Source organism: Sinocyclocheilus grahami, unplaced genomic scaffold, assembly GCF_001515645.1.
Source record: "Sinocyclocheilus grahami isolate Dianchi unplaced genomic scaffold, SAMN03320097.WGS_v1.1 scaffold60.1, whole genome shotgun sequence".
Taxonomy (NCBI): domain Eukaryota; kingdom Metazoa; phylum Chordata; class Actinopteri; order Cypriniformes; family Cyprinidae; genus Sinocyclocheilus; species Sinocyclocheilus grahami.
Window position 1 is genome coordinate 61077 of NW_015505239.1, and position 11623 is coordinate 72699.

General features: G+C 37.0%; 1 protein-coding gene across 1 annotated transcript in view; it reads left to right on the plus strand.

Annotated features, from left to right (window-relative positions):
- The first annotated feature begins 715 nt into the window (after positions 1 to 715).
- LOC107584505 (fibroblast growth factor receptor substrate 2-like) overlaps positions 716 to 11623 on the plus strand; it is a 15616-nt gene continuing 4708 nt past the window's right edge. Inside the window, exons 1-7 of the mRNA XM_016271138.1 lie at positions 716 to 990; positions 3541 to 3665; positions 3813 to 3901; positions 4053 to 4239; positions 6456 to 6617; positions 7412 to 7533; positions 9067 to 9981. Of these exons, the coding sequence (XP_016126624.1) occupies positions 3836 to 3901; positions 4053 to 4239; positions 6456 to 6617; positions 7412 to 7533; positions 9067 to 9981 (1452 nt within the window). The 5' untranslated portion in view covers positions 716 to 990; positions 3541 to 3665; positions 3813 to 3835. The remainder of the gene's footprint in view (positions 991 to 3540; positions 3666 to 3812; positions 3902 to 4052; positions 4240 to 6455; positions 6618 to 7411; positions 7534 to 9066; positions 9982 to 11623) is intronic.

Below are 11623 nucleotides of genomic sequence, written 5' to 3' on the forward strand. Positions count from 1 at the left end.
TTAATTTGGACAACTTTAAAGGCGATTTTTTTTTGCACCATCAGATTCCAGATTTTCAAATATTGTCCCATCCTAAAAAGCCATACATCAATGGAAAGCTTATTTATTCAACTTTCAGATGACGTATAAATATTAATTTCAAAAGATTTACCCTTATGACTAGTTTTGTGGTCCAGGGTCACATATGACCTTTTTGTGAAAAAGAATCAAAAGATGATTCATAGTGCAATAGCCTATTTTAGCACAAAATATTAGTTTTTTTGTTGTTGTTTTTTTTTATGTATGAAACAGCTGAATATAAAAATGCAGTTTCTAAAAGCTAAGTGTTAAAAAGATTTATCTTTTTATACGACCTAGTGCATGCTTATTTTTTACATTGGCTCACACAGTGTTCAAATGGATTTGAGTTAAACGTTTTCCACAGTCATGCATCTGAATTTCTATTCTTTTTCAATAAACTCTTTAACAGTTGCTCATAACCTAAGAAATGAACATAGCACAGTTACAGACGATTTAGAAATACAGTTTTACCCATTTCCCTAACCGTAAAACACCTGTTCGCAAGAATGCCGTACGCATTAAACCAATGGGAATTGGATCTGTCTGTCTTAAATGACAGCAAGGTGGATTTCAATAGAGCTGCTGCCAGCACGTCATCGTGTGATGCTCAAACACATTCACATCTCATCTTCTGGTCCTCCAGCATATTCTACCTTCTTGTCGCTCCAGCAGCCCTCGTTGTCTGCCTGAACTCTCACCCTGGTGGTCGGGAAATGTCAACGAGAGGCCCGTGCCGCAGCAAGGGGGCGTTACGGGGAAAAAACAATTGGCTTTATTGTTATATTTTCACGCAATTCGCCTTTTCTTAGTCTTACCACTAGAGTAAGCATCAAAAACGACCAGCACGCCGACCGCCAAGTCCGATCCGCCGTGGACTGCTGTTCTCATCCTTCATCTGTCTCGTCTCGTATTGCAATCATTGCCAAACATGTGAGTAGCAACCGCAGCTGAATTGTTCTGCAGTAGCCTAAACGTGTTTTGATGCTGCTGGTACAGCGCGAGCTCGATCGCATCCTGCTCTCATTCATCTCATTAGTGAATGTGCTGTGTTTGATACACAATAGTTACTAGCATCCAGCTGCAAACGATTAGTGGTAGTGTAACACTAACGTTGATACAAAGGCTGGAACATAGCGAGCCATCTCCTTGAACGCCACAAGTGTTGCTTTTACTGGTTCGACTTCTACTTTGCTTTTCTGTCTTAGCATTAGAAAAGCTAGTCCTGCAGATTTGTGCTGCATTTATCCGGTTTTTATTATTCTTGGCGGTGATGCGCTACAAGACGTTCAAGTTGCATCTGTTGGTCACTCAGTGTCTATTCGGGAGACCTGGTGCACGATATTTGGATGTAAGATTCTGGGTTATTGCATAAACTGCAGACAAAAACACAATTTTCCAGGTGCCAAACGCGTCTGGTCCTGCATGACAGACTTCAGAGAATCAAATGTGGATTTCAGGTTCGACTGTGCGAACTGCTGTGTGTTATGAACTGACATGCTCATATTGATATTGACATAAAGAGATAAAATATTAAATGTTTTATCAATCTATTATTTCCATTTTCTGTGTACATGCCACATATATACTGTTTGTTAATTTGGGTGTATTTGGAAAACAACTTTATGACTGGGCCTTCATGTGCATGACAAACTTTATGAATTAATTGCACATGAATGGTACTGAAGGGTCTGGCACACTTTTAAAAATGCTGACATCTTTCCACCATTAACCTTATTGCATTTAATCATGCATGCTTGATTTTCTTGAGTTATGCTGCTGTTTTGAAATGCTCATGATGCTATATTGATCAGCGTGGGCACTGGATTATTAATTTTGAGTCCGGTTAATGTTGATGTTAATATTAGACATAAAAAAAGTCAACCGGTAGGCTGTAATTATACAATTTATTTTATTTTATATTATCATTATATTGTATATATAGTAGTTAATACTTGAGAAATTTCCTTTAATATAACTTTGGCATTCATAAACTTGTGAATGTAGTAGTATGGAATTTGATTTGAGTTGACATTTCTATGGAAGTCATTGTGAAACTACTGCTATTTAAAAAAGACATGAAACACACTTGTCATTAAAGTTTTTCTTTCAGTTTTCATTTTAGCAGAAGTAGACTGCTTTTCCTTTTTATGACAAATAAACCTGTTTTTAAAACAAGTGTGCAGAAAATCAGAGCATTGCGAGAATTTTGATGTGGCATGTTCTCGAATGGAGGATCCACAAAAGTTTGAACAGATTTACTGATGAACTGCTGTGTTGATCAGTGCTTTTGAACTCGCACTGCTTATAGTTGCAGAAATTGTTCTTTGTTTTTTAATTGATGGACACAAACATTTACAGTTTTATAGTGTTTTACTTTAAGCAATGATGAACACAACACAGAGACAAAAATCCATGTTTTAAACATTATGGAAGAATAACATGCACTTGTTTAATATAAGAAGACCATACATTAATTTTGACAGGACCTGGTAGAAATAAAATAATGATTAAATTCATGAAAGGGTCTAAAATCATGTTTATAGGAACAGAGATTCTATTAGATGGGAGTTAGCGGTCTTTCCACACTTAGAGAAAGTAGAGACACCTGTTGGAATTTTGTCTGTGGGTTTTAATATAATAATGCATCCTTACAGTACCTTAACTGATTTATACAGCAATGCATAAATATGGTCTGTATAGAGGTATTTGTGTAGTTTTTGTTTAGATAGATTCTTAGTATTTCATATTAACACAAAATCTCAATGTATACATAATACAGATACAAAAAAAAATCAAACTTTTTGTAGCGGGATCATGCACTTAAAAGTTATATTTTTCGGCGATTTCTGTGTTTCTACGTGCCTGCATAATTTTTGACGTTAAAGGCATAGTTCACCCAAAAAATGAAAATTGTCACGATTTATTCACCCTCATGTTGTTGCAAACCTGTATGAATTTCTTTTTTCTATTGAACACAAAAGAAGATATTTTGAAGAATGTTAAGTAACCAAACAGCTGATAGCCATCGACTTCCATGTTCTTTTTTCACATATGGTGGAAGTCAATAGCTACAAGCAACTGTTTGGTTACAATCTTCCAAATATCTTAAGGGAGAGTGAATGATTTGATGAAATGAAATAAAATTGGGGTGAACCAACCCGTTTAAATTGGAATAGCACAGAACTGATAGCTTTGTTTCCTTTCCTGAAACCACCTGAAATATAAGTTATTTGTGGTTATTTAGACAGTATCTTTGCACATCATATAGGCTGAAGGTGAAACCATGAGTTGTAAGCTGATTCCACTTGAGAATAAGGTTCCCAGTATAAAGTAATTATGTTTTATTTATCCAGTGGGAGTCAGAGGAGAAAGAGCAACTTCATTCCCCGTGTCTTAATCACAGCTCGGGCATTTTTGAAAAAGAGGACGGTATACTCAAAGGATTGTACATCAAGTCCTTTCATTTTCTCTGCTTCATAGGAGAAATGAAACATTTGTGCACTGGGACTGGATGCTCTTACCAGCAGACCCCACTTCCGCCATGACACCCAGCAGAGGATTCTGGGATTGACGCAAGCATCACTCCCACTGATGGCCTGGACCAGGTGAGCATATAAGTGTACCTTTTTTGTCTCTTCATGCATTACCTATTTATTTTACATAAATAAAACAATTCTAAATGTTTTGCTTATTAATTTTTAGCTGTCTCCATGTAGTCCCTGCAATATCTGACCCGTTTGTGCCTGTTTAAGGTTTCAGCTGGCCTGCTGAAGCTATGGGGAGCTGCTGGAGCTGTCTATACAGAGACACTATCCGAGACAACCATCTCAACAAATTTAAGGTGCATTTCACAAGACACTTTATGATAAAAACAAACCTTAAAAAGCACTGTGTCGGTAAATATTAATTTTAAGTGCAGCATTTGAGAATAGTTACATGGTTAACCTAGTAGAGCTCTGTTTGGTTCTGTGATAACCTGTTATGTCTGACAGGTGACTAATGTGGACGATGAGGGAAATGAGTTGGGCTCAGGAACCATGGAGCTCACACAAACAGATCTCATTCTGCACACGCGCAAACGTGATGCCATCCGGTGGCCATACCTTTGTCTGCGCCGATACGGTTACGATTCCAACCTCTTCTCTTTCGAGAGTGGCCGTCGTTGTCAGACAGGACAAGGTAAGATGATTCTGACTTCTACTTTATGCAGATGCAAGACTAAATTGCGTATAAAACAAATATTGCAACCTTCTGTGAACCCTTACATTTGCTCATTAGTAGGTACAGGTGCATCTCAATAAATTAGAATGTCATGGAAAAGTTCATTTATTTCAGTAATTCAACTCAAATTGTGAAACTCGTGTATTAAATAAATTCAATGCACACAGACTGAAGTAGTTTAAGTCTTTGGTTCTTTTAATTGTGAGGATTTTGGCTCACATTTAACAAAAACCCACCAATTCACCATCTCAACCAATTAGAATACTTCATAAGACCAATAAAAAAAAAATTTTAGTGAATTGTTGGCCTTCTGGAAAGTATGTTAATTTACTGTACATGTACTCAATACTTGGTAGGGGCTCCTTTTGCTTTAATTACGCCAATGTAAATGACCATGGTGTTGGTGTGCTTGACTGGTCAGCAAACTCACCAGACCTGAACCCCATAGAGAATCTATGGGGTATTGTCAAGAGGAAAATGAGAAACAAGAGACCAAAAAAATGCAGATGAGCTGAAGGCCTCCGTCAAAGAAACCTGGGCTTCCATACCACCTCAGCAGTGCCACAAACTGATCACCTCCATGCCACGCCAAATTGAGGCAGTAATTAAAGCAAAAGGAGCCCCTACCAAGTATTGAGTACATGTACAGTAAATTAACATACTTTCCAGAAGGCCAACAATTCCCTAAAAATGTTTTTTTTTATTGGTCTTATGGAGTATTCTAATTTGTTGAGATAGTGAATTGGTGGGTTTTTGTTAAATGTGAGCCAAAATCATCACAATTAAAAGAGCCAAAGACTTAAACTACTTCAGTCTGTGTGCATTGAATTTATTTAATACACGAGTTTCACAATTTGAGTTGAATTACTGAAATAAATGAACTTTTCCATGACATTCTAATTTATTGAGATGCACCTGTATATTGGTGGGTGGTTGATTTGGCTCCTTAAAGGGATAGTTCACCCAAAAATAAAAATTCTGTCATAATTTACTCACCCTCATGTCATTCCAAACCCATAAGAGCCATAAGGTTAATCTTTGAAACACAAATTAGGATATTTTTAATAAAACCTGAGAGGTTTCTGTCCCTCTGAAACCTGAAAGTACAGATAACCAAAGCTTTAAAGATTGAAAAAAGGCATAAAGTAAATGATGTAAAGCAAATCCATATGAATCAAATGAAGTTTGTGAAGAGATACAATTGCTTTGTGATTTAATTTAGGCTTTTATTTACATCTACACAATGACTGCACACAAACATACACATAGCAAATACGGAAGCTTGTGCCATTGAGGTTTGTTCTGTGAATAAAAAAAGGGGAATAAAAGGCTAAATTCTGTTCATCATATGTGACCAGTCATAAGGGTCAATTTTTCGAAATTGAGATTTATGCATCATCTGAAAGGTGAATAAATAAACTTTCCATTGATGTATGGTTTGTTAGGATAGGACAATATTTGGCCAAGATACAACTATTTGAAAATCTGGAATCTGAGGGTGCAAAAAAAACAAAATTCTGAGAAAATCGCCTTTAAAGTTGTCCAAATGAAGTTCTTAGCAATGCATATTACTTATCAAGAATTAAGTTTTAATATATTTACAGTAGGAAATTTACAAAATATCTTCATGGAACATGATCTTTACTTAACATCCTAACTATTTTTGGCATAAAAGAAAAATCTATTATTTTGACCCATACAATATATTTTTTGGCTATAGTTACAAATATACCCCAGCGACTTAAGACTGGTTTTGTGGTCCAGGGTCACATATTATGTGATCATATCTCATCACAAGATTTCAATTAAATCACTCAAATCATATGCTTTAACCTTTTCAGATCTTTTAAGATTTGGTTTCCTGGACATTCAATGAAGGGACAAACCGCTCAGGTTTCATTACAAATATATACATTTTCTAATAGAATGACATGAGGATCAGTAAATTCTGACAGAATTTTATTTTTGGGTGAGCTACCCCTTTAATTGAATGTGTATTCTAGTAATGTTATAGATATTTTTTAATTAAGTTCAGTTAAATGCTGTCATCCTAATTTAGATTTTGTGTGCCTATATATTTTTGTGCCTTCCCCATGCATGAAAGTAATACTCCACCTATGCATTTACTATTGTTTTCCTGTTTTCTATTTCTATTTTCCTGCATGTTTTGATAGGGATCTTTGCATTCAAGTGCTCTCGTGCAGAAGAGATCTTCAACCTGCTGCAGGAGTTGATGCAGTGTAACAGCATCAATGTAGTGGAGGAGCCTATGATCATGACCCGGCCCGGGCATGTGCCAGAGATGGACATGCCTCGAACTCCACAGACACCCAATAGTGAGCTGGAATATCTACTCACTTGAACACACAGGGTTTCATATATACATATATGTGTAAAACAAAACTGACCCATTCACTAATCACTTGATCAGTCTTTGCTGTTTTAATAGGGTAAAAATATTTGAACAGTCATGTTCGATATCAGTTATGAAATGGGGATAAACAGGTTAATTATAATGTCACGTCAATGGTATTGCTTTTTTTTTTTGCAGTAGAAAACGTGCATGCACATGCACATTTAAACACCTAGCCAGGTATTTACATATTTTCACACTCCGTTCATTAAATGTCTCTCACAACTTTTATTTTTATTTTCAAGTGTGCTGGGAAGCATTGACATTTCTGTAAATGCACAGTAGTCAAATAACATTGACATTAAGATTTTTATAACCTTTATGTAACTAGTCACCATTTTAACTTTTTGCAATTCAAGTTTATTTGTATAGCGCTGTCACAATACGTGTTGTTTCAAAGCAGCATTACAGAGCATGCTTGTTTCAATGTTACTTAAAAAGTATTGAGATGTAAGAAATGAGTTATTCAGTGTAGGTATGCATAATTGTTATAAAGACATAGAAACAAAATAGTTTTTTGTATTTTAGTCATCATTTGGCTTTTGTTAGACATTGACCACTGAGGTCATAGGCAAAATAGACCAAAAAATATGATGACTCATTTCACACGTTATTATTCACATATATCTTGCCCACATATCAACAGAACTTAACTTACAGAAGGACGACCTATATGTCACCTGATTATGTGTACTGTGCTTTGGTCTATTTGTGTAGCCCCTGGATTCCCGATGCAGGGTTTTCCTAATGGATACCCAGGATACCCAATCAGTGCAGACTCATCACAGCCCTCTCTCACCAACGACCACAGACACAGCCTCATGGGACTGGATGACCAAGTAAGAACAAACACCTGCCTGTGCACACATTCAGTAGCCACAAAAAGTATCTGGACACTCAAGCAGCATTGTATTTGACAAATTAACAGAAACAAATAATGCTAGACGTTTTCTCAAAACATAACTTATTTTATTCATTTTTGCAACTATGTTTAAAGGGATAGTTCACCCAAAAATGGAAATTGTCATCATTTTTCCATTATGTTCCCAACCTGTAAGCAAGTATTTTTTTTTAGATATTTTAAAGGATGTTATCCAAAAAAAGAAAGCCATTGGGGTGGGTCTAAAACAACATTGGACCAACATGAAAGTAAATGATGGCAGATTTGTAATTTTTAAGTCAACTAACCCTGATTTTAGTGGATGCTTGAGGTCAGTTCTCCTCAAGTTCAAGCAGGGGTTCTAGCAGAATAACCACAGGTTTAGGTTCATCGCATTCATATTCATAAGATTAACTGTAACGTTCCAATAACATTTAAAACTTCACAGCTTCTAACAAAATATTTTTTTAAATGACACTTGATGTGATGTTGTGTTATCTAATGCAATGACATTAATATGCTTAAGTGTGTCTTAAAGGGATAGTTCACCCAAAAATTACAACATCTGCTGGAACGCCACTCTCGAATGTGCGTATGACAGCTAGAGATTACAGTTGATAAAATTGTAAATATAGATATTTTTCTTACACAAACACTTCACTTCGCTCCAGAAGGCGTTTATTAACCCCCTGGAGCAATGTGGAACACTTTTTATGATGGATGCACGCACTTTATTTTGCTTCAAAATCTGGACCATTACCCATTATAAATCTTGGAAGAGCCAGGACAGTTTTTAAAATAACTCTGAATGTATTTGTCTAAAAGAAAAATAGCATATACACCTAGGATGGTTTGAAGGCGAATAAATCATGGGGTAATTTCCATTTTTGGGTGAAATGTCCCTTTAAATTAAAAGAAAAATACTTTTGAGGGATTTGTACATTTGAATAATAATTTTACTTAACTTGAAATGAATGAGAAGAAGTGGATCTTTTTCACATATCTGGGGTTCTGATAGGTTCATGATAGCATTTCCATGACTTTGAAAAAGAGGAAATAAAAATATTGACAGATCGATTATGTTGGTTAGAAGAGAGAAAGACGCCAAATTTGCTGTAACTTCCTTAGCCAATGTATTAGAAACACTCACACAGCAGCATTAACCAATTTTTATTCATTTAATGCCAAGGTAATAAAACACAAAGTATAGTGTTATAAATCTGTGTAATATTTTTTTTAATGAAAACGGAGAGACATTTTGTTTAGATGTACGATATTATTATTTGTGGAAACACATCATCAGAGTGTATAATAAGAGTCAATTTACAATTGGACAGTTCAGATCCTGTGCTTCACACACATGCAGTATAAAGTGGAACTATGTAGCAACTTTTTCAAGGTGTTAAAATGTTCATAATGCAAAATCTAGGTAAATAGTGTGCTATCAGTCACTTAAACATCAGTTTAACTAACTTTTCTCATTTGTTTCCAGACCCATACGTATGTGAATACAGTGGGAATGGAAACTGACCTCTCAAGCCGCCACTGTGTCCACTCTCTGCCCGAAGTGCGGCCCACCACCTACCCAGAAACCTCAACTACCACCACCATACGTGGGGGCCCAGTCCCAGGCCAGCCCAGCATGCACTGCTGCCCTCTGGACGACCCTCACAAAGACCCTCAGGTCTTCCTCCAGCCTGGAGCCCAGGAGGTGAAGTTCATGTTGGGTCCGACCCCAGCACAGCGCCACCTGATGGAAAGAGACAGAGACCGCCACGTCACTCACCCGCTTCGAGCGGCAGACTGCAGCTCCGAAACAGAAGGAGAGGAGACTCCATCTGTACACATGTGCAACACACACTCTTACCACCATTGCCATCATCTAATGCACCGACACTCTAGCATGGAGCCTTGCCCAGAAAGCCAGCTGACGTACGAGAATATCAACGGAATCCGAGGGGCACGTAGGCAAAGACTGAGTCCGAGCACTGTGTCTCAATCTCAGTCTTTGGGCTCCAGTAGCAGTAGCAGCACCACCGGTGATTCCCGCACACATACACATCCGCACTCCCTCCCGCTCACACACATGCACGCTTCCTCGCTGCCTCCGCAGGTATACGGCTGTGACCGGGGAATGGGGGTCAGTGGTCATCGGCGCACCGCGTTGCTCAACTATGAGAACCTTCCGTCGCTTCCCCCGGTTTGGGAATACCGTGCGCTTCAGCGTGAGGAAGAGGAGGATCAGGATGAAGACGAGGATGAGGATGAGTATGAGGAGGAAGAGGAAGAAGAATATGAGTATGAGTATTCTGAAGGGCCTGCAACCCCAAACGGATACCATCAGGAGAGTGCCGGCAGTGGTGGGATTCATCGCGATGCCCTGCAGAACTACGTCAACACTGAACAGGTGTGTCAACAAAAGTACGAGTAAATGCATGTGGAGAATATGCCAAATCAAATTCCAGGGTATAATCAGGGAATTGTAAAATAGTGATTTCCAGGCCTGGAAAGTCATGTGAATAAGTTACATTTCATATATATATATATATATGAAGAGTTCAGATACAAAAGCCTCTAAATGCCGTCTGAAATTTTCTTCTAAAATGAGCATTTTTATCAGGCCCCTATATTTATGTTCAGTTATTTCACTTTAATTGCATAGAAAATTACCTATACATTGCCATTAGAGTAAAATTACTGAACCTAAACATAGCAGCCTGATAAAAATGCTCATTTTAGATGAAAATTTCAGATGGCATTTAGAGGCTTTTGCATCTGAACTCTTCATATATATATATATATATACACACACACACACACACACACACAGTGTTGGGCAAGTTACTCTGAAAATGTAATCAAATTACTGATTACTCTTTTTAAAAGTAATCATGTTACTATTCCAATTACTTTATTTCAAAAGTAATTAGTAATTAGTTGAAAACATGCCAGGAAAGAGCTCTGCATTTATAATCTCTAAAAGACATCTCAGTTCATCGCAATCTCACAAATCTCTATAACACAATAAATATATGCATAATGAATCTTTCATAATGTCTACAATTCGTGTGTTATAATGAGAGGATTCGTGAGCACGCAAATTTCAGCACTGCATTAGCAGTAAACGCTGCAAACACGTGTTATAGCCATAGACTGTATAAAAACAGGATATAGCCTAAATAGAAACTCTGCATACGCTTGCACCTGTTAATCGTTTATATTAGTTCATGTTGCTTTTGTGCAATAGATGAATAACGATTTATTTGTTTTAGATATTTTATGTTTAGATATTTCTGTTTTGCGGGAGTCCCGTGAATCCTTCTCCAGCATCTCGCTCACACACGAGTGTCTACCCCGCACCCGCACCCGCACCCGCACTCGCCCATCTTGTCCCACGCCGCGCTCTGTTGTATGGGGCCTCGCGGGAGAGCAGTCTCTAATCCACTGGCACTTGATGTGACAGTGCGTGTGCTACTAAGTCATAATAATGAGAAACTAAGTCATAATAATGAGAAACTAAGTCATAATAATGAGAAACTAAGTCATAATAATGAGAAACTAAGTCATAATAATGAGAAACTAAGTCATAATAATGAGAAACTAAGTCATTATTTCGAGAAACTAAGTCATTATTTCGAGAAACTATTAGTTATTTAGTTAATTAGACTTAGTTTCTCATTATTATGACTTACAGAATTATATTTTTTTATTTAGTGGCGGAAACGGGCTTCCATACTGTTGTGTCGGGTCTCGCGGGAGAAGGTCTCTAATCCACTAGCACTTGACTCGAAAGTGCGTGTGCTACATCCTTTTTACAATCTCTAGATTAGAAAACACTGCATTCTGTAAGCAATGTAACGTGGCAGTAACGTATAGAGACCTCGGATTGTAACTATACTCTTAATTACTATTTTGAAAATTAAAACGCGATAAATTACTCCGTTACTAAAAAAGTAATCAAATTACATTCGTAACGCGTTACTGCCCAACATATATATATATATATATATATATATATATATATATATATATATATATATATAAAAAAA